The sequence below is a fragment of the Sabethes cyaneus genome, chromosome 3 (assembly GCF_943734655.1).
Source record: "Sabethes cyaneus chromosome 3, idSabCyanKW18_F2, whole genome shotgun sequence".
Lineage (NCBI taxonomy): Eukaryota > Metazoa > Arthropoda > Insecta > Diptera > Culicidae > Sabethes > Sabethes cyaneus.
Window position 1 is genome coordinate 82887391 of NC_071355.1, and position 23227 is coordinate 82910617.

Consider the following 23227-nt stretch of genomic DNA (forward strand, 5'->3'; position numbering starts at 1 on the left):
TGCCCGATCTCACTCGGGGCTCCTTTATCACTCAATCACTTGTACATCTGTTTTTGTAACGAAAACTCTCAAAATGCAAGAAGCAAAACACTTTTTTTAATTTGAATATGTCTATTCCCTTTGTCAGTTCCTCTCACGTTGTCCCCCAACCACCATTTATTTACCATATATTCCTCCTCGGTGGAACCCCCTCTTTTCTCAAAGTGAGTTGCAAAACTGCCATCGGTTTAAATGCAAGAGAAACGCAAGCCCTTTTACTTATTTGGATATTTCCCCCTTTTGTTAGGGATTTCCCCCTTTTGTCAACTTCCCAGTGCTGATTCCCTAATTTCAATGAGCATGTACATGTGTGCCAAGTTTGATGAACAATTGTCCAGGCATGTCGGAGTTTTAGACTGCCCCCCTGTTATGACCCCCCTCCTTTTAACAACCCCTGAATTTTGATTCCCTTATGCCATGTTCATGTTCCTTGTGTGCTAAGTATGATGAAGAATTGTCTAGGTGTTTCGTAGGTATGACCTCCCCCATTGTTACGGACCCTCCGCCCTCCCTTTTCTTGTCAACCCTTCAGTGCTGATTGCCAAGGAACATGTATGCCAAGTTTGGTGAAGAACCGTTTAGGCAATTCGGAGTTATGGCCTCCCTCCCTGCACAGTGGGGAATCGCTGGCCATCAGTCAAAAAATAAAAGTTCATTTTGACCCGCCATTATATTTTTCTTATATTTCTATACTACTTGAACTGTTAAAATCCAAAGTTTTAGGTCAATACGACAAAATTTGAATTTTCTATGGCTTTTGAAAGTATGTTATCTCAGTATGTTTTACCGTTTTTTTAAACTAACGCAATATTTCAAAATTTGGTGAAAGTCTAACGTTAGCTCGGATTTTAACGGTGTCTAAGGAAAAGTTCTTCGAAAAATAGTACTGAATAAATCCCATTTAGGGTATGTTGCTGCTTCGTCGTAATTGCCTATTCCCGTCCTATCCAACACAAATTATTAAAAATAAGGCTTGTTCGCGACAAAATTTGGACACCCCTGAACACACATAGCTTCGGAAATACATTAACAATGAGTATTACAAGCGGGAGTCGTGACTACTATAATTCCAAGCATTTGTGATCTCTGAGCCTCCGTACAAGTCCTTGGGATATGAAAAGATAACTACTCGAAGATAACTGGGTGGTTGCATGAGATGTGAATATTGCGCGAATAGAATCTGCGAGCACTCATAGGTTTTGAACAGCTGGTGTCTTTGGCGGTGTTCAGGAGAATTGTGTATAAAGACGAAGGATTAGCCTAGCCCATCTCGGCAAGAAACCCGCTGTATTCAGGAGATGAGGTTCTAGCAACAGCAGGAAAAGATATTCCACACAACTTTGTTGAAGACAGGAAAACTCTACAAAAAATTACTTCTCAGAAACTGCAGGACTGCAGGACCCTCTCTTCTCCATAGCCTGGAGAGAAAGCTATCATTAATTCTTATCTATACATACTACCTATAGGTATAGGTATAGGCTATAGTATACTATTCTTGCTCATTTGTGTCACGGTAACTAATTGCTTGACTAATTGGTTCTTCAGGCTCGTGTTACACAGAAACAGTGTAGCCCCGCCCGGTGTCACCAATACACTCTCACATATGATCTGACAGTACCCCATTTTAGTTATACAGTACCACCCCGCTAATCCGACAAATTTATAGCCGGATTAGCGAATTTTGACTCGATAATCCGACAGTCAAACTGACGTCAGCGTGAGTTTGAAATGTGGTTTTGGTTACATCCATACGTAAACAACTCCGGAAATTTTTGAAAATATTTGTCGTAAGTACGCAATAACTATGTTTTATACTCGGTAATGCTCAGTTTCGTCAACAAAATACTTTGAAATTCTTAGTTAGTGTCGAAATAAGTGCAAGCACATCAGTCTATTGAGAATAGCAATGGAAATATTATAGCCATAGCAAATGTGAACGTAGTTAGAAGCAGCACCATGTACCATTTCCATTTAGTTAGAAAGAGTGCCATTCTGACGCCAAACGAAGGTAGTGTTAGATTGAAAGAAGTCAAGTTCAATGCTTTTTAATTCGGAATTTTCCGGATTAGCGAGATCCGGACTATTGAGTCGTCGGATTATTGGGTGTCGTATTAACGGGGGGATACTGTAGAAAAATGGCGATGTGCCGGGGGGTCGCATTTTATGTAACATTATGTTGAGTAAAATGATTTTTAATTATACAGAATATGGAAAGTATAGAGGAAAAAAATCTTTTATATTTTGTCCATCCTCAAAAAACGGTATGACTAACAAAAAGTAGCCACATAGCAACATGTTTGAAATAGAATTCAAACCTATCACCGTACTATGATTCGAAATTGTTATTTATCCAATTCTTCAAATTGATGACAAAAGGCCATGCTTTGCGTTATCTGTTAGCTTAAAACCTTCTTTTCAGATTGGCTGGTGCAAACAGCTAACGGTGTTGATTTAATACAGCTCTGCCAACGTACCGGTTCGAGTCGCTTTATTTTTTATGAGACATAAATATTTATTCTAGAGAAAATTGGTGTAAAAAATATTATTATTGTTAATTCTTTACTAGGGAATTACTGATGTACATTCTCCCTTTGACTAAAATAATTAAACATTATTAATTACAATAACTCTAACAATCGATTTGACTTTTTTTTTTCATTCATCAAAATAAAATTTTGCGAAGTTGAATAAAATTGAAAAAAAAACTCAACTTTTCAAACTTAATAGTTGCCGTTTGATTGAAAATTTCAATCCATCGATGGAATATTTTGAACCAACTGCCTCCGTCGGTTTCGTATGCAAAAAAAGACCACACGTGCTGCGCGGTCACTGACGACACTAACGTTTCAGTAAATAGATAGAGCGCACGCGTTTCGTTATTTCTTGTGCCAATAAATCCTGTCCGATCGTGTTGACGGTCTCGGAAGTATCATCATTAGCGGAATTTTCACCCAGTTTGGTGGGGGAGAACGGAGATTTTTGCTAGAGAATTTTTTTACCGAGCTCGATACGGGTTCCTCATTATAAACTTCCTTTCGAAAATTTGACATTTTTCTATTAAATGTAAATTTTCAGCTAATAGTAGCTTTCCCCCTAGGCTCAATGCATTGTTACGTCAATGATAAAATTTTAAGTAGGACCAAGTCCAACTGGATTGGAAACACTTAAATGTTGCTGCCAGTTTGCAAAAGAAGATGCTTATAATTAGCGCCACGTTTTCAAATATAATTTATCGTAAACACGTAAACTCAATTAGCGAGATTCATCCATCCTCCTGCAACCCGAATATCGAGCCGGAGATTTCCGTAAAATAATACCGGTTCAAGCTAGTTGGATTCATGGAACAGAAATGCAGAATCACTGTTTTTACGGCAATGATACTAGAAACTACAAATTGTATGATAATGATTAAAATTGATTAAATATGTCAAGGCGTACCTATTGTATACCGCCTACAGTAAAAGAACTTTGTAACCAAAAGATAATTATAACTTCGATTTGAGCTACTGCAAATTGTAAATAACAGTTGAATACAAAAGAATAGAAATAGGTGCATACATTTTCCAAGAAATCTCTTTGAATCTTATTAGCACAATATAAATTATTTTTTAAAAACCATACCATACATATTTCACATTGATTAAACCAATTTGGACAACTTTCGGATGAAACAGTCAATTCGCTGACACCGCGATGAAGAGTATATATGTTGCGCATAATTGGAATCAATCGAACCTTAAATTCATCAAGCACACATTTCGAACTTTACTGATAGATTATTTGCTGCCCTGGTTGTCCAGCGACACGAACCACTGTCGCTGTTGATTGGATGGGGGCCATTTCCGGGATATCTTGCGTCAGCATTGGCAACGGTGGGTCACCCTGCAGCCAGTTGATAAGTGTATGTTCCGGAAATTTAGTACACTTGAGCTGATCGGCAATCAAATTTTGCGAAAAATTTAAATGATTATTATAGGCTTCATTTTCCAAAGCCTGTTCCTTGAGCATTCGGTGTAGGTCTTTAAGTATGGCACTTCCCCAAAGTTGCACGTGGATGTCAGGGATTTTCGATGCCAGCTGCATAGCTGGTGTAACCATGTTCATACTTTCTTTAGAGTTACCGATGCTGAGAAAAACGTGACTTAAGAGAACTAGCGAGCAGGAAGTCAGTCGATTCAAATCTTCAGCGTTTGCCATCTTCAAAGTCTCGCGGAGAAAACGTCTGTAATCGAACAGATTTATTATATTGACGGTCAATACACAGAAAATAACGTTACGAAAGAAGAATCATGGATTCACTTACTTTGCCTCGTGGAAGCTGCTCTTATGAAACGCATTCAACCCCTGCACATAGTAGAAACTTCCCATTAGCGCTTGACTGTTAGAGCATTGAGAATTCTCCTGCTGAACTGTTTCCAGAATTTGTCTTAAATCTTGTTCTCGTTTCATACGCAAATAGACAATTGCCAAATTCAAGTTGGCAAAAAGTTTCAAATCTCTTTCGTTAGAATCCGCAATACAACTAAGAAACTGTCGTTCCGCATGGTCAAACAAACTGGCTGACATCGCATACAGTCCAAGCAAACAATGCAATTGAGCCGAATGCTTTTTGAGCAAAAACTTATTATGTGACGAAAGGCAAACGTCTTTAGCTAAAGCAATTTCTTTAATCGCCAACGATTTGTTGCCCATCACAAGCCGGCACATAATGATATGTTCAAGCAGAATAATTTGAAACACTGCAAGAATAGGTTTATTTTCCTGAGCTGAAAACAAACGCAAAGCATTCATAATGATTCATGAACTTTTTTAAAACACGTGACTTACACTTCAACTTTTCAATCTGGGTCAATGCCTTCTCAGTGTACTTCTGCGCCTTGTCCATATAACCGGCCATCATCGAGTGGGAAACTGTCACCAAGTAAACCAGGACATAGAGCTGCTCCTTCGGTAGCCACATAAACATTTCAGTACTATTCTGACCGAAGATTTGTTCATCGGTTGGCCAATTTGGTGCCATTATAGTTTGAATACTCTGCTGCAGCTGTTTCAAACTTGTCTTTACGGTTTTCACCTGCCCTAATTGCAAGTAGTGACAAACCTGCAACACGAAGAAGAATACCTTCAGGTATTCTTTCAGATGAATGTTCTGAATCGAATTATCTATGATTGTCCCTGCTTGGTTCAATATAACCAGAACATCACTGTTTTTCCGTTCGATCATCATTATCATCGCTCGACTAAGCAGAAACAGTGACTTCAAATAAGTAGCATTGGATTCATCGGTAGATTCTACCCCAACGGCCAGCAACTCCGAAGCTAAAGCATATTCTTTGTCGGTGGCGTGTGTTTGCTAGGATAAAGGGAAATCTAACGATCATGTCAAGAAATTGCATTTGCACAACTTACCGCCAACTGGAATAACAGCTTGCAGTGCCAATAAACGTTATGCTGAGACAGTTCAATCGCTTTACGCAAAACCGGCTTTGCCAACGCACTCTGCTCCTGCTGCTGGTAGAGTTGAGCCAACAAACTCGCTGTATCGAATTTCACGTCGTCAAAATTATTAATATTTTCCGAAAGCATCCAGGCCTGCTCCAGGTGATTCCGGGCCAGTTCAATATTTTTTGTATACGCCATAAGAATCTGCCCCAGCTGTAAATGAGTTCGAGCTTCCACTTTCAGGGGCGGCTTGAAGGTAAATAGGGCCTGCAGACACTGAATACACTTCTTGATATTTGGGGGCGTAGCCGTTCGAAAATATTCCGCTAGTCCAAGCAAAGATATGTAGCAGGCATCTTGGGAAGATGTCATGGTTACGAATTTGTAGAACCAGCTCTCGTTTACACAATTATTTGGAAGAAAATTACGAAAATATCACTTTGCGTCGCTTGTTTACGAAAGTTTCCCCGATGTTGACGTTGCTTACACGGTCGGTAACTTTTACCCAAAATATAGTAAAATTTTACAGTTGCGGAGTAAGTTATACACTCCATCAGAAAAATACCCAACAAAACGTGAAAAATCACGAAAAAATAAGCAAAGCACGAAGCAATGTCTATTGTTTTTTTAACTTGGGTTAGTTCCAACCCAACTGTAGTGAATAAACCCTGACCTTGACCCGTAATGAGAAAAATATTGCGATATTGACAGTGTCTGTCAGTAACAGAACTCTGCGACACCAACCACTGAATAAAAAACATTTTCGACGGATTTTTTTCACTTTAACATCTTTAGAATCCTCTCACGGTAAAGCTAAAGGAATCATGTGAAGAGAGAATGTTTCAACCGTTACGTATTCTTTGTCTGCTGCTTCTTATTCAGGAGTTAGTTCTTGAGTCTCTACAAGGTTCTTTTGCAGAGTGTATACTGTCAGTGTCACTTATACTTTCACTTCAAATTATCGATTTTCTGTTTTGCTCGCGGTGCGGATGGAATTTTGCATATAGATTAATTTCAGTGATTTTTAAATTTGCGCAAGAATGGATGTATCTATCTGGCCTTAGTGTTTGCAATATACCATCAAGCCAAAATCAAACGCTACATAATGGATAGTGACTTTGTGTCGATTCCGGGTGATCCTACCAATACGCAGTTTTCAACTGCAACCAACTCCGCTGATCCCGTTGGACCTCAAACAGCGTCATCTGAAAATAGTATTGGAATAGACCATACGTCGTCCAACAATACTGGCAATAGCGGTCCTAGAATCGTCTATCTAGATAGAGTCTGCAGGACTTGTTTAGTAGAAAAGGATAAGGATCAGCTCAAAGATTTATTCGAATGTGAACTGGCCGTGACTGTAATGGGATGCATCAATATTCCAATTGAAGAATCGGATGGACTACCGAGCCATATCTGCTTAGACTGTTTGCACGAAGTAGAACGAATTTGCAACTTTCGGCAACAGTGTGAACGGTCAGATATTGCAATCCGAAATTTAATAGACAAATCCGTTGTGATTAAACAAGACAGTCAAACAAAATATGAAATTCTTAATGTTGTTTTAACTGACGGCAATGGACACATGGAGACATCAGCCGTGGTAGTTCCCATCGAAGAACTGCGGTTTCAGTTGATGAAAGGGGGACGTTCGATAACAGCTGCTTCGGCGGGACTACCTGAGACCATCAGTATTCCATTAACAATGGAAGAACCGCAACAATCTATCGAGCAAAATATTCAAACGGGTCTGGAAGCTAGTTTTTCTGTTGCAGAAAACCCACTGGAACAGGACTTAGTTTGTTCCGGAAGTAAAACCTTCGAAGTGGATCCAAGTGAGTTATTAAATGAGCCTGTACCGAAGTTTTCGCCAAAATCCTCCCAACAAGAAGAATCGGTGGTTTTAGAAAATCTCAGAAAGGAATTATCCGAGTTCATTGGAAGCGTTCCTAAGGACCAAGATTTAGATGATAACGAAGACGATGAGATGATTCATGTGGATTATTTAAAAGACGCTCTAACAGAGGAATATATTCAGAATATGGAAAAACAGTTGGCTCCATCTGTCCCCCGATCAGATGATCACGAACAAAATCGACTCGAGCAAGAAAACCTAGATATGATAAATGACGAAGATCATGATAAAAACCATAAGTTGGAGCCGGCTGCAAAAACTAATCTAAACAATAAAGAAACAGCAGGATTACACTGCAAAGTCTGTGATCAAAAGTTTGAAAATAACCTGGAGCACAAAAAGCATTTAAAAACACATTCGCAGGTTGGTGCTAAAGTCAACTTTTGCTATTTATGTTTTAATCTATTGTTGTAAATTTGTATTATTTTGTTTCTCAGAAACAATTCAATTGTACCCAGTGCCCTCGTGCGTTCGCCGATCAATCAAAGTTGGAAAGCCATGCGTCGCGACATTCCGGAGAAAAGACCCACGCCTGCAACAAATGCGAGGCACGATTCCATGAAAAATCCATGCTCCGAGTTCACATGCGTCGGCACTCGACTGAACGACGCTACAACTGCGAAACGTGTGGAAAACGTTTTATGACGAAAAGCTTGCTGAACACCCACAATAAGATTCATCTGGGCGAGAAGTCACATGTCTGTACAGAGTGCGGTAAAGGGTTTACACTATCGTGGCAATTGAAGGCACATACTCGCATACACACCAACGAAAAGCCTTTCGAATGTCCATACTGTCAGAAGCGATTCAACCAAAATGGAAATCTCATGATTCACATACGGTTGCACACGGGCGAGCGGCCTTTCCGGTGTGACCTTTGTGAAAAAGCCTATCCAAGCCAGGGAGAACTGAGCGTAAGTGTATTTGAAGTTTTAAAATCATTATTTTTAATTTATTTTATTTTAGGGTCATATGCGACAGCACACAGGCGAGAAAAAGGTAAAAAATATGGTATGTACTGTCTGCGGGAAGGCCTTTGCCGGTAAAGGTGACCTGAAAATCCATATGCGTACTCATACGAAAGAAAAACCGTACTCATGTCAGCAGTGTGGCAAAAGTTTCATGCTGCATGTGCATTTGACGGTTCACATGCGGTCACATACGGGGGAAAAGCCCTTCGCATGCACCATGTGCGAGAAAGGTAATTTTACGCGCAAATGTTGTTTTTCTTATATTTTACTTGCCAGGAATACGCAGATATCCGTCGAAACAACAATATGGAGGGTATTACAATCGAAGAGCTTCTATCTAACAATGACGAAAAAGAAAAAACAGTGCTTAATTTTTTGAAAGACACAAAACTTTACAACCAAATGTAATATAATTCTTTTAGTTTTAAGTTAGACACGAATGCCACAACAGTGGTAAAGTGTCTTAAATAAAATATAATAATAAATTATATTTTACTCTCATCCAATTCATTGTAGCCTTTGCAACTAACTTCCAACTGAAAAATCATACTTATGTTCACACCGGAGAGAAAAACTACGTCTGTGATGTATGCAACCGACGGTTTACTAGTTCGGCCAATAGGAACACACACCGGAAGACGCATGACCGAAAAATTTCCAGACAAAAATACATGTTCGTTGGTTGAAGCAGATAATTGGAAGCGTATTTGTTTTATTTTAAATCAGCTTGTTTACTTTTAATCTATGTCAAAAGAGGGTGATATGATTGTACAATCTAATTTGATTTTATTTAGCTTCAGAGATGTTACTTTTATTGTTATGTTATTTTATTACATTGTACCTACTTTACTCGTCAAATTTATCCATTTAATGCATGTATTCGAATCTTTTACAAAAAAAAAACACGTCTAATAATCGTGCTGCTGCTAATCATTAAATAATCTATTCCTGGCATGTAGTTTCATGAAACTAACTCAAGTGAATCGTACTATCTGAACAAATTACGTTCGGAAAAATTAACGTGCTGCGAATATATATGATTTAGATTTAACTAGATAGGTAAAGGCTATCAAACAGTGCTTATGAAACTATATTCAATATCTACTAGATATATAACGATTACCTACAAAGTATTTTTTAACATATAACACTTATCAGTAGCTTAAATGCTTAGAAATGCTTAGAAACGAGTGTGAAAAATCTTATGATTCTAATTTATATCTAGGTCGAGTCACAAATCTTCCGATCATTACGAGGAATGCTCGAACCACAAATTTACTAATATATGTACCTAGGTCGTAGCAATATCTTGCAAAAACTTTACAAATGTATTTGTTGATACGTGTTAGCTGTAATTCGTAACAAGACATCTTTGTCGGATTAAATAAAAATTGTGATTGGAAACAGTACATATTTTTTTTGTTTATGCCACAGTAATTTTCCGAGCAGATCCGCAAAATTGTTGAGATTTGCCAGAACATTGAAGATTCGTCTTTTTGACAGCGTTGGTTGACCGGTGATGGAAATCGAGCCCTGTATGTTGATCGTATTTCGCTTTAACCATTTCTAAAACCCCAGCGAAATGAGTCCCACAGTCCTCTCGGTCTCCGGGGTACGATTGGAGGACCGGTAAATATTTGGTCGGTTGTAGGCCGACCTTCTATGAAGCCGGTATGATAGTTGTTTACTTACTACGGAAAAAATCAGAGATTTGCACTGCCTAAGGTTACCCGCCATGGCTTTCATCCAACCTTTCATGACGATGAGTAACTCTGTTACTCTTAAAGAACTGTTCAGGTTGGTTAAGGTGTTCAGCGCTGCATCCACCTTTCGAACACCGCTCAGTCATCTGTCAAAATACCAATATCTTATCTCTACACATTTCGACTCTCAGCACAAGGCCTTTGGAAAACGAAACTTTGAACTTCTGAAAGAATTTGCGATACAGCTGCCTTCTTCTCCTGGAACAGTCCGATTTTCGGCAACACTGCGTTCTTTTCATCCAACAGATGTTAATACTCCAGATCAAGTCTTTCCCAACCAAAATACGTTTTTGTTGCCTGGATCTTTACCAAGAGTTCTGATCCGAATTACTTCTGATGTCTTTTGTTGCTTTAGTTTTTACTATAGTAAACCAATAAAGCAATGACACTCGACTCGACCTATCAGAGCCCATAATCTGATTGGACATAGAAACGTTTTCTGACGACAAACGACAGTGTAGGTTTCGGATTAATGCAAACACGAAATATGCCAAAAGAACTGGTTTTTATTTCATTTTATTTATTTTTTTTTTGTTGGAAAAGGTACCTCCTGTTAAGCCTACGTTCGCCATCTTTCCGGTTTTACCAACCAAGTGTGATGCCGGTTTTGTACAGAATCTTGTCTATGCTGCCAAGGAAGAGAAAATTTCATGGTGATTTCCATGATACGCAAATACCACGGTTACTTTTCTTATCCAGAGGTTCCATGTTACTCGCAACCGTTTAGCGATCATAGACAGACGTCTGAATGCAACGATAGACAATGTAGTCTTGAGCATGGTACGGTCCTTTCCCACTCATATATAATTTAGTCTACCTTTCTAATTTCAAGTGTTTCTGGGTACTGCATAAAGAAATAACGTTTACCAAACTATTTGTAAGTAGTCATATAAAAAATAAAAACGATTTCGTTTTGATCAATTCTGCGCGCTAACCAGGTATAGTACTCATGCCATTACGCGCGTTACTCGCGAGACTTGCTGTATCCAAAATAAAAACAAAATGAATTGCATGAAAACGAGGAAGAGAAAATGAACAAATAAGTTTTTCAATATAAAATGAAAATAAATTTTCGGAGAACAATGCTCTAAACCGCTCACATTGCAGGAATATCTCTCCCATTGCTGCTAGTAGTTCAGCTATAAAACGTTCCTTCATCGATTGGGCTATTTAACGGCTCACTGCTGCTATCATGCCTATTCGGACAACAATTTTGCCAGTGACGCTGTCACAGAAGGACCCATGCGAAGCCGACGATTGGTTGTTTGGGAGATTTGCGTCCAATTGCAGTAGAGATGTTCAGTTAATGGTTAGTTAGCTATAGTTGTGTTGATCGCACAATTTCTTGCTGTTGCGGCTGCTGCTATGATTTCCAGGGAAAAAATCCTAGTGGCAGCTTGTTTGTTGGTCGCGTTAGAGTCGCTCTTATTCCAAATTCCATCCCGCCTTATTTCCCGTTTTCCGACAAGACGACTTTGACGACGATGACGGCGCGGGGTCAAGCACCAGTAGATTCGCACTAGGGACGGTTTCCTACCTCCCAAAATCCTAATGCACCGCGTTCCATTTGCATGAGGGTTTCAGCTTTTCCTTTTTCGTCCACTTTAACTCTCGTTCAAACTGCGAATTGGTAATTTGGCGAAGATGCGATATTACTGTTGACTGCTGTTTCTGCTGCTGCTGCTTTGATCTGCTTCAAAGATATACCCCCGGGCTACACGCCATCCTGTTCATCCTGTATTCCTTTTTATCAATATGGCTGTGAGAACTGATTCGGAGGCAGCTCAAACACCAGACGATCGGCAGCATTTTCGATAGACTGGCTCGGTCCGAAGGTGGAATCTTGCGATAGAAGCCCGTCCACCTGCGAGCGGTATTCAGCCAAGTAATCTTGGGAGAAATCTGGTTGCTGCGAAAGACTGAAGCCCGGTTGAGACATATTTTGCGACATTCCCTGGGTAAGCGAACCAGACCCAATGGGTCCAGGTGTGTGCTGATTCTGGCTTGATGGCGGCCCAATGGGACGTTGTTTTGGCTTTGTTCCGATTGGACCGGTTCCGGGTTTGATACGACGTGCTTGTTTGGCCGCTTGCATCGCTTGTTGTTGCTGGTAGAAGCGTGGCGGAACGTTGGACATATTCATAAACATGCCGACTGGTACTGGCATGTTGTTGATCGCTGCTTGAGCACGCTCTGGTGAGATATAACTGATTGGATCATGTGTACGGGTAAACATGTCCAGTGGAGGATTCCTAGGACCGTTCATCATGCTGCCAATTGGACCTGTGAAAGCAAACAGATAACGTTGATTTCAAACAATTTAATTTTTGTTAAATAGAATAAAACGTGGTTACGGGAACAATTAACGTACCTGGATTTGCGAAAGAATTTCCGCCAAAGTTAGCGTTGTGGTGGTTTCTCTCGAAGTAGCCGGCCTCCTTGGCATCGTACATAATAGTATTCATGAAATGTGAACCAGGGTTCAATGTGTTGACAATCTTTTTCGGTTTGGTAAATTGAATCATCGATTCCTTAAGGTTATTCAAAGATCCTTCAACCAGTACTTTTTTATCTTTGTAAAAGTTCAATAGATGATTCCATAACTGCTGCTTGGAAAGGACCTTTGGATTGCCGACTATAATGATTCCGTATTTGGCCCGCGTCAAAGCTACATTCAACCTGCGTGGATCATTGAGAAAACCGATTCCCTGGTGTTCATTGGAGCGAACGCATGACATAATAATAATATCCTTTTCTCTGCCTTGGAACGCGTCGACGCTGGCAATTTCGATTTCCTGATATAGCTTGGAATGAAGTGACCCTTGATATTGCATGTACTGAACCAAATAGGCACGCTGACCCTCGTACGGAGTGATGATTCCGATCTGCTCCGGTTTTACACCAGCTTTCAAAAATCTGGTAGTAATCTTCTCTACGTTAGATGCTTCCGTTCGATTTAAGTAGGACGTTCCGGATCCAGCAATTTCTTCCTGTCCCTGCGTTACCAGGAAAAACATCGGAGTGTCCGGCGATGGCCATGGAAAATCAACTTTGAGCTTGCGTTCTTCAGCACAAACACCGTTTTGAAGGCTACCTTCGTAGAAGAAATTCGATGGAAATTGGGACAGTTCGGGGTGCATACGATACTGAACCTCCAGTCGGAATGGACGTATCCCAAGCACTACCAAGCGCTCGAACAAACTCTGCGATAATCCTGCTTTGGCTGCTTTTTTACACATAACAACCGGTCCCAGTTGACAGTGGTCACCCACCAGAATGAGCTGTTTTGCACCGAGAACCACAGGAACCATGCATTCAGGTTCGGTCGATTGCATTGATTCATCGATTAGAATCGAGCTAAATTTTATACGCTGAAGGCGTGGATCACCAGCGCCAACGCAAGTACAACAAATAACATCAGCAGCTTCTAGCAACTCGCGCTCAGCCTGTTTCTTTAGCATTCTGTAACGTTTTTCATCAGAAGAGCTCAGCTCTCCGGTTTCATCTTTCAATTGTTGGAGTTTCTTTAGATCAGTGTTTTGCTCCATGTTGCGAATTTGATTGTGTAATGCAAGAAAACTTACCGGAGAATCGATTGCTTCACGGGACTTTGCGCAAACACGAACCACTTTCAGATTGGTGCGGTGGATTTTTTCCGTTAATTGGTCTACGGCGGTATTACTTGGAGCACATACAAGTATTGGACCTCCATTTAAACGAACCAGCTGGTAAACAATGGTGGCGGATGTAACAGTTTTTCCTGTTCCTGGAGGGCCCTGGATCAAGCTAAGCGGACGTTGTAGGGCATGTTTTACGGCATATACTTGGGAACGATTCAAATCCGGCAGATTGGGCGCACTAAAATGTTTCGGCAAATTATTGATGCGAAAAGTAACGTCATCGGAACCGTCCTGACGACCATGGCCTAGCAATCGTGAATAGATGTAATTCGATACGCTGTTGTCATCCACGGCAAACTTTCGCAGAGCCATCTGCATACGATCGAAGGAAGTTCCCTTCCATATGAAATCAACTGCAAAGTGCAAAGTGCATTCGATCGGAGCCTGGTGGTTATGTTTCAGTTCTAGACCAACGTCCTCGCCATAATTGTCCGGAACCTTGATAACATGCCCAATGCAACTCCACGGCTTATGCAATTCACCAGTGTAGCGCAATCGCAGTTCATCTCCGTGCATCAACTTCATATCTCCGTCGTTCTTGGCAAGAGTGAAATAGGCGATCGTTTTTTTGTTCAAACCAGTGTCCCAGCGTATTTCAATGTTCTCTTGTGTTTGGCTTTCCTTCAGACGTTTGTCATAGTCCGCTTCCAATTTTACCAGCGGACCAAAAATGTTCTGATACTGGTAACCATCGACGTAACGGAACAGAACGGGTGAAGGTTCCTTATCAATGCCAGGTTTCTCTAGGTCCTGAAAAGTGGCATCAACATTCTCTTTCCACAATTCTTCCAACTTGTTGATCTGCGCTGCGGAGACCTGACGTGCTCGCATTTGTTCTTGTTCGGTGGGGACTTTAACTAGCCAAAACAGAAAGCACCGATCGGCGATCAGTGGTTTCCACTGCTCCTGATCCCAGTTCATGTCCTTGATCGAGTTCTGGGCCGCACACGGTTGTCTGTCAATAAAAATTAATAAAATAAAAATCCAATCATATCGGAACACGCAAAGATACACGCACCTGCACAGTAGCACAACAACCGAGTCCGCTTTCGCCGGGATGAAGCCAAGAACAAATACGTTCCGGACACCGCACGAGTAACACTCCAATACGGTTTCGCCAAGCGGGCCATCGCCGTGCAATGTCACTTCCCGATGCTTTGCGCGTACCAAATGGTTGACGATGTGCGACCCGGAGGTACTTCCACGGCCGTTGCAAAACCATTTCTTGCAAATGTTGCACATCACCACCGTGCTGGGTTCGTGAATGCCACAGTAGCGGCAGGCGTGTGTCGGCAAGTCCTGACTCGCAACGACAGCATCGTCTTCGTCCTCCTCGAACTGGAGCTCGCTGATGCCCGAAGTGATGCCGGCGATTTTCGATGCATCCGACCCGAGACGGCGGCCGAATCCGTTGAGCTGTCGCAAAGTATATATATAAAATATCAGAAACCAGTGTGTAACATTATTTCCAGCTGAAATCTGCCAGAAGACATTTTTTATGACTCTACGACTTGACTGAAGTTTTTAACATGTTTAAATTGGTCGAAAAACACGAAATTGATCCAAGGCCCGGAGGGCCAAGTCGCACATACCAATCGATAGCGTTCGACGAACTGAGCAATGCCTGTGTGTGTATGGTGCAGGACCCTTATTTGTTTATTTGTATAAAAAATATCAACGGGCCTACTGGCCCTACTGATACACTTAAACTAGAATCTACGTGCTAGTGCCAGGAAACGAGTTTTCAGTACCTCGCGGCTGACGTTTAAGTCGAAGCAATGTGTGAATCGATTGAAATGGCGTTGCAGACCGATGATTGTGCTAAATGTGCTATAGTTGGTTCGCCGATGCGGTACACGCAGAAATGGACCGTTGCGTAGAACACGACTTTGGGCGTATATGTTGAGGTTCGCGAGTAGACATGGGCAATCCACTCTCGAGGTCAGCATGTCGGCGACTGCCATTGCTCTGATCACGTCGCGACGGGTGTTCAACGGGTCAAGATCGATGAGTCTGCAGCGTTGTTCATAGCAGGGCAGCTGAAAGGGGTCGTTCTACCCTTCTTTTCTATCGCCTGTTTCTCGGAGATGGCTGAACCAATTCATGCGCTTTTGCTTGTTTGAAAGGTATTATGTGGTATTATTCCCTAGTAACTATCTGCGGCTGGAAACATATCTGTCCCATGTTACAAAATACGAAAATGAGGAAATCGCATTCAAAGTTAAAAAATTGATTTTTCTAAAATTATTTAGTTTTGGTGTTAGTATTTGTCCCTCTTTGAGAAAATGTTGGAAAACTCATCATAGACCAAACCTCGTGTTTTTAGTCTTGACCGTGAAATGTAGTAGTTAAAAAGTAATGTAATTACTAAATTACTAAAGTTGTAATTACTAAAGTTAACAAGTAAATGTAGTAGTTAAAATGTAGTTAACAAGCAGTCGTTGTGACTCCTAGCTTTTATCCAATGCTAGAAGGTGTATGGGTCGAACCAAGCTATAATCTGAGATTATAACCGAATTCCGTAAAGATTTTATACGTAAATCGTACATGTACATATTTATAATGCTAAATAGCTACGTATGTGTTTTCAGAAAAACATAGTTACGTTGCTAAAATTAGTTTCAACCCCTTTTTATCGCTCATATTAATCTAGCAGACGCTAATGTAGGGCCGACTGTCTCATCTTTCTATAAGTAACTGAAATACATGACATTGTTGCCTACAAAGCAAAGCAAAGCAAAGCCTAGGTTCTACATTCCGTCATCGAAACTTGACCTTCTGTTTATGTACCTTCTGTTAGAATACAGGACTATTGCAGGGCCAGTTGCTACGATCCTATTGATTCCAACAGCCTCTCCCAGCCGAGATTCGAACATACGACGACTGGCTTATTAGGCCAGCATCATACCTCGAGGCCAACTGGGAGGCGCCTACATGTTACCTACATGCAGGATAAATCTTATCTATACCTATAAAAATGGATTTCTGTCTGTCTGTCTGTCCCTATGTTCCTTATAGAATCGAAAATTACTGAACCGATCGGGGTGAAAATGTGCATGTAGAGGTTTTTGGTGCTAGGAAAGGTTCTCTCGATGGCAAAAGACCCCTCCCCCACTAAGAGGGGGGGGGGCTCCCATACAAATGAAACACAAATTTCTGCATAACTCGAGAACTAATCAAGCAAATGGAACAAAATTTAACATGTGGTTGTTTTTGGAGACAAGAATTTTTGCTATGGTGAATTCAGACCCCTCCCCACTTTGGGAGAGGGGGCTCCTATACAAATGAGATACAAATTTTCTCATAACTCGAAAACTAATTAATCAAATGGAACCATATTTGGCATGTGGGTGTTTTTGTAGGCATGAATTTTTTCTATGTGGTCGTGTAACCAGCACAACTACAGTACTTATTTTAAAATTGAATTGTCTTCTGAAATATGTTTCTATGCAAAGGTATTTAAAACATACTCCAAAAAGTGATCAATTTCACACGAATTTACGGTACCAAATGAGAGCTCTTGCTATCATAAAAATTTTCAGGAAGTTTTATTGAAAACAAGCAAGTAGTTTAAAAGTTATGCTGAAATGCGCGGTATGACAAGGTAATAAATATCGCCTGTTTCTCAGAGATGGCTTAACCGATTTATGCGCTATTGATCTCATTTGAATGGTAATCTAGCCTCATAGATTACTATTGAATTGTTTTTTAGATTGGATGTTTAATTTGGAAGTTATGAGCAATCGTGTACAACACATTACATTTTACAGTAATTTATAATGATTTTAATCAAGATAATTTTTCTAGTTACAATTATTTGGGCATCAAATAGAAGGTTTTAGCACTGCGAATATATCGGCAAAATTTCTAAGGAATTCATTTTACCGGTCAAAAGATACTTCAAAAATTTATAGCTATAAAAATGAATTTCTGAACCGATTGGCATGAAAATTTATATGCAGGGGTTTTTGGGAATGGAAAAAGTTATTATGATGGTTCGAGAACCCTCCCCTCTCTGGAAGGGAGGGCTCCCATACAAATGAAACACAAATTTCTGCATAACTCGAGAACTAATCAAGCAAATGAAACCAAATTTGGCACGTGGGAGTTTTTGGAGGTAAGAAATGTTTAATGGTAGTATGAGACCTCCCCCCTCTAGAAGGGTGGCTCTTATACAAATGAAACACAAATTTCAACCAATCATGAGAATTACCCAGGCCATGTCTAACCGATGGTTTAGCACAATTGTAAAAAACAAATGTTCTGTGAAAATCCGGTCATCAGCTAACCATTTCATCAAAGCACTTTTCAAAAAAAGTGCAAAACTTAACTTATGCTTTGAGTACATACGAAATTTATAATTTAAGTCACTTAACTCAATTTGTCACAGTACGAAGCTGATCCGGCAGCTAGTGATTGATAAAATTTATTCAAGAAATCTTTACAATTTCTCAGAAACTACGCAACGTATTAGAACAATTTTTTTTTTGTTTTGTTGGTAGTAGCTTGCCAAAGACTTTTATAACTTTTCAGGTTTGTAAACGAAACACAGCCTGAGGAAACCGAAAAAGAAGAAAAGATGGCTGAAAAAATACAATTTTGTCTTCTTTTTCTTTTTTCTCTGGCTCTGTTTCGTTTACAAACCTTAAAAGTTATAAAAGTCTTTACCAAGCTACTACCAACAAAACAAACAAAAGTTTGTTCCAATACGTTGTGTAGTTTCTGAGAAAAAGGTACATAAAGTTTGAAACTCGTGGTTTTCCAGGAGCGGCGTTTTATTCCGCAGAAGTTGTTCCACGCCGCACTGGAATGCTTATGTGTATGATCGTTTTTCGGCCACTTCCCGTGGTCGGATCATTACAAATTTAGTATCAAAATAAGCAGAAAAGACTGCAAAATCAAAATCTGAAATAAAAATAATGATCAAAATTTTTGGTCGTTTATGTCCCCATAAGGATTATGATTTTCTGTCACTTACTTTGACTCGATTTACTCAAATCAATAACATCTTACCTAATTGTTACTAACAACTTCCATAAGTATCTCAGCAAACTCGTAAAAAAAGTATCTCTCAAAATTTAAAGGTGCTCCAATTTTGTTTGAATTTTGTAAACTTCTCTGGTCATTTTCAGAAAATTTTAGCTCCGCAAATTTTCATTAGGCGTTTGGGTTGCCTGTTTAAAAATCGTTATTTTGACAAACTTTTTTTAATCAAAACTTTTAAATTACTGAACTGATTTTCTTGATTTTGATACCAAACAAAAGGTATTATTATTCATTATCTTTATTATTCGTCAGTAAAATTTATATGAACCAACTATCACAGCGTTGACTAACAGTTGAATTATGCTTCAAAGACCTATCAGTTCTTTCAAACAATAAAAGTAAGATGGTATAACAAAGGTTCCTTTCACCATCAGGTGGATTAAATCGGTTTTTTTCTGGTGAAGGCGATTAAGTTTTTTGCAGATTCATTGTCCAGATTACGACGCAGGACTTATACAGTGGTAACCCGATTTTGTCACGTTTTTTACCCGATTTTGTCACGCTTTTGATTTGTCAAAATGAACTGCTTTTCTGCTTAGATTCCATATGTTATTACTTTTATGATATATAGTGTAGTAGCGTAGCAGTAATTGGACTCTTAGAGAGAAAAAGGAGAGATGGGCTGCATTTTAATACTAGTACTACGGGAGGAAGTGTGCTGGAAAATGCATTATAAAAATATATGCAGCATGTAACAGAGGCTACCCTCGACGTGCGACATTGATCTGACAAGCTAGTTATCGCATATTCGCAACTCGGCTGAGAAAGACTGTTCGTAGTATGAGCCCCGCAGTTGTCCTGTGCTAATAGTTGGCTACGTAATCTGCCGAAAGAAAAATCGGAGACAAAGTTGTGCATGGAACATTTGTAGAACTAGTTATCGTCTTCAATTTCGCTGAGTACAGTTTTGCTGTATCTGTTGTAGTTACGATGCTACAATGCTAGTACGTCATTAGTAACTAAATGAACATTTATGTAGTAATTTAGCTAAGTTTATGTGCGATGCCTGCTACTTGCCCTCGAGGTACGATGCTGGTCTAGTATGCCAGTCGTCGTATGTTCGAATCTTGGCTGGAAGAGGCTGTTCGAGATAAGATAATAAGATCGTTGCACTGGCCCCGCAATTGTCCTGTACTCTAACAACTGACTGCGAAGTCTATTGTATAAACAGAAGGTCAAGTTTCGATAACGAAATGTAGCACCCAGACTTTGCTTTGCTTTATATGTAGAATTATTCTAACCAAACCCATTCTGGATTATCGGAATAAATGTGATAAAAGTGTTGAATTGATGCCATTGTTACCATACTGTTGACGTCTTGAGAATCAACAGGGAAAAATGAATAGGTACCTACATAGTGCTAAAGCCTTAATTTGAACACATATTAAATCTACGGTTCTCATCTCAGTAAAATATTTTTGCTGTATCACCTATGTTGGACAGACGAACGGGACACGCCGTTTTGAAAATATAACAGACTCGTATGAGCACGGATGCTGTATAACTGCTGGTCTCTATTTTCTGTTTTCATTATTCTAAAAATTTTACTATGGTTTTGTAAGCTACTTTGCTGCAGATGAAAACATTCGAGCTATGGAAAATGTCAAAATCTTTTACGTATTTTTGAACCTTTTTTTCCTGTATGGACTCATCACAGCCGGGTGTTTGCTGTATAACATGCACTGCATTTTTTTGCTATAATCGCTATGGAATAAACGATATGCTTATTAAACTTTATACGTGCTTGAATTTTTGAACCTTACAATCAGTAATCACTTTCTGATATTGTTCAAGGTGATAGATATAACGCAGAAGCTAAACTTACTTTTCTCTTCCTAATAAGAGTAAAGAAACGCAAAATGAAACGTGTCTGTTTTACCCACCTGACTACCGGAGCCACTAGCACCTCCCAGATGATCCAGTTGGGATGCTAACGTTTGACTCTGCGACGGGATGGTGAAGTCCCGGAAGTCGAAATCCGTTCCCTGGGTATCCGCACCAATAAGATCGTTTTCCTCGGTGTCCAGGAAAGTCAACGTTTGGGATCCAACCGCACCATCGTAGGTGTCTACACTCATTTCCACCGTGTGGCGCTTGATTCCTGCGATATTTACCTTGATATTTCACTTATGCTTGTATTAGCCACTACTGACGTAGAGGCAATTTCAACACTCACGTCAATTCTATCCCTGGAAGAGAAGAAAAGTTGTTACAGTTCTTTATTGACCGCAATACAACGTTATTCCGATTTACTTCTTTATATCGTGTTAAATGAAGTAAAATTCTATAGGAAACTTACCAGAAATGGGGGGATTTTCGCAAAAATTATAGATTTTATTTTTTTCGCAGCAGCACATTGGAAACGAAAACGCGATGTACGGTTCAGGCAATTTTCTTTTGTCACCACCAGAGCTGCTAGTTTTTTTATAAATATACATAGATTTATATACATTAACCTTCGATAGGTTGGATAGTAATGAAATAATTCCCAATCAATTCATATTTTTGAACAGAAAATTAATACAATCCGAAAATTAATAAACCACAAAAATACGTGTGTAAATGAACCAAATGAACAAAATAAATCTGCATGTAATATCTGATACAAACGATACAAAGCTTGATTTTTGTAATGCTTTCCATTTATTTATATTATTGGCAACTCTTCTTACTACAACCCGCTGTCCGCTCATTTTCTTTTTCTTTCGCTCTAGCATGCAAGGATTGCACCAGGATAAGAGAGAAAGGAGATCGGTCGACTCCAGGTCGACTCAGAATCGACCTTATAGGAAAACAAAAGCTTCATTCGACAAGTAGTTGGCGCCGCGGTGAAAATGATGATATTTTTATTTCCAGTTGTCAAACACATAGAAAACTAAAATCACCCGAAGCGAATTTGAATTTTTTCTTAAAATACGCGCTTTGGAATCAATTAAATGTTATGATTGGGTTAGAAAATAATGTATATACTTACTATAATTTTTATTTGCGTGGATTTTATTTAAAACTATCAAAATTTGCTTACATAATAAATACTAAACAATAAGGACATTGATTCAGCATGCCTTGGATAAAATATTGTTATAATTTTGCTTAAAACCATAAAATTACTTTAAACAATCAAGTAGAACACTCTCATGAATATATCTGGATCTAAATTTTTCGGTCCCGCATCTATAAACATAACCATACACACATAAACTACATCCGGATTCATTTGCAACCACCAGTGCGCTAACTAGTAAATAAGATTTCTAACCCGCTGCAGAAAATTTAACGTTCGCAATATTCATTTCACTGAGATTTAAATAAAAAATGTTTTGATTTGTATATAGGTGAACAAAAGCTTCATTCGACAAGTAGTTGGCGCCGCGGTAAAAATGATGATATTTTTATTTCGAGCTGTCAAAACACATAGAAAACTAAAATCATAAGAAGCGAATTTGTATTTTTTTTAAAAATGCGCGCTTTGGAATCAATCAAATGTTATGGTTGGGTTAGAAAATAACATATATACTTACTATAATTTTTATTTGCCTGCATTTTATTTAAAACCATTTATAATTTTATTACATAATAAAGACTAAACAATAAGGACATTGATTCAACATGCCTTGTATGAAATATTGTTATAATTTTGCTTAAAATCATTGAAATTACCTTAAACAATATATAGAACACTTTCATGAATATATCTGGATCTAAATTTTTCGGTCCGGAACCTATAAACATAACCACACACACCTAAACTAAATCCGGATCTCAATTTACTTGTCCTAAGTACACATTTCATTTGCAACCACCAGTGCGCTAGCTGGTAAATAAGATTTCTAACCCGCTGCAGAAAATTCAATGTTCGCAATATTCATTTTGCTGAGATTTAAATGAAAAATGTTTTGATTTGTATATCCGTCCAGCGAAAATTTGTAACTGATCATCATTTTCCTAGTTCGTACAGCCAAATGTAGGAGTCGCATGGGCTTCATTAGTTTTGCGTTTATTCGCCTATCCGTCCAGCGAAAAATTGTAACTGATCATCATTTTCCTAGTTCGGACAGCCAAATGTAGGAGTCGCATGGGCTTCATTAGTTTTGCGTTTATTCACCTTAGTGTGACTATATACAGAGTGGCGACAATGTCAAAATTGGAAGGATAATTATCTGTCAGTGTCATTCCAATCGAGCAGACGACCTATCCAACGCGTATGCAGGAAAGAGAAAGAAAAACCTTGGAAAACCGCATTGCATACATTTGGGATGACTTGTCGCCACTCTGTATATAGTCACTCTAATTCACCTATAAAGTCGAACATCGAATAAAATAAACGCAAAACTCAAGGCAAAACTAATGAAATGAAGCCCATGCGACTCC

The 23227-nt window shown here is 39.3% G+C and overlaps 3 protein-coding genes across 3 annotated transcripts; 1 reads left to right on the forward strand and 2 right to left on the reverse strand.

The window, feature by feature from the left end:
• Positions 1–3757: 3757 nt before the first annotated feature.
• Positions 3758–5913, reverse strand: LOC128742939 (MAU2 chromatid cohesion factor homolog). The gene is made up of 4 exons (XM_053839438.1): positions 5449–5913; positions 4867–5392; positions 4343–4805; positions 3758–4261 (listed from the first exon to the last, which is right to left on the reverse strand). Exons 1-4 carry the CDS (start codon positions 5851–5853, stop codon positions 3805–3807), a joined length of 1851 nt encoding a protein of 616 aa, XP_053695413.1. The 5' UTR covers positions 5854–5913; the 3' UTR covers positions 3758–3804.
• Positions 5914–6537: 624 nt separating this feature from the next.
• On the forward strand, positions 6538–9740 carry LOC128742196 (zinc finger protein with KRAB and SCAN domains 8-like). Its single transcript, XM_053838465.1, has 4 exons — positions 6538–7759; positions 7834–8310; positions 8363–8597; positions 8884–9740. The coding sequence occupies exons 1-4, from the start codon at positions 6587–6589 to the stop codon at positions 9051–9053; spliced, it is 2055 nt and encodes a 684-aa protein (XP_053694440.1). The 5' UTR covers positions 6538–6586; the 3' UTR covers positions 9054–9740.
• An 888-nt stretch (positions 9741–10628) lies between these two features.
• LOC128744550 (regulator of nonsense transcripts 1 homolog) lies at positions 10629–21254 on the reverse strand. Its single transcript, XM_053841631.1, has 5 exons — positions 21156–21254; positions 20740–21045; positions 14829–15226; positions 12502–14765; positions 10629–12413 (listed from the first exon to the last, which is right to left on the reverse strand). Exons 2-5 carry the CDS (start codon positions 20932–20934, stop codon positions 11881–11883), a joined length of 3390 nt encoding a protein of 1129 aa, XP_053697606.1. The 5' UTR covers positions 20935–21045; positions 21156–21254; the 3' UTR covers positions 10629–11880.
• Between the last annotated feature and the right edge of the window lie 1973 nt (positions 21255–23227).

Coding starts and splice junctions, on each gene's coding strand:
- LOC128742939 (XM_053839438.1), bottom strand. CDS start 5,853: ATGACATCTTCCCAAGATGCCTGCTACATATCTTTGCTTGGACTAGCG. Junction 5,393..5,448: donor AGCTGTTATTCCAGTTGGCG/GTAAGTTGTGCA, acceptor CCTTTATCCTAG/CAAACACACGCCACCGACAA. Junction 4,806..4,866: donor CCAGATTGAAAAGTTGAAGT/GTAAGTCACGTG, acceptor GTTTGTTTTCAG/CTCAGGAAAATAAACCTATT.
- LOC128742196 (XM_053838465.1), top strand. CDS start 6,587: ATGGATAGTGACTTTGTGTCGATTCCGGGTGATCCTACCAATACGCAG. Junction 8,311..8,362: donor CAAGCCAGGGAGAACTGAGC/GTAAGTGTATTT, acceptor ATTTTATTTTAG/GGTCATATGCGACAGCACAC. Junction 8,598..8,883: donor ATGCACCATGTGCGAGAAAG/GTAATTTTACGC, acceptor AATTCATTGTAG/CCTTTGCAACTAACTTCCAA.
- LOC128744550 (XM_053841631.1), bottom strand. CDS start 20,934: ATGAGTGTAGACACCTACGATGGTGCGGTTGGATCCCAAACGTTGACT. Junction 14,766..14,828: donor GTTGTTGTGCTACTGTGCAG/GTGCGTGTATCT, acceptor TTTTATTGACAG/ACAACCGTGTGCGGCCCAGA. Junction 12,414..12,501: donor AAATTCTTTCGCAAATCCAG/GTACGTTAATTG, acceptor TTGCTTTCACAG/GTCCAATTGGCAGCATGATG.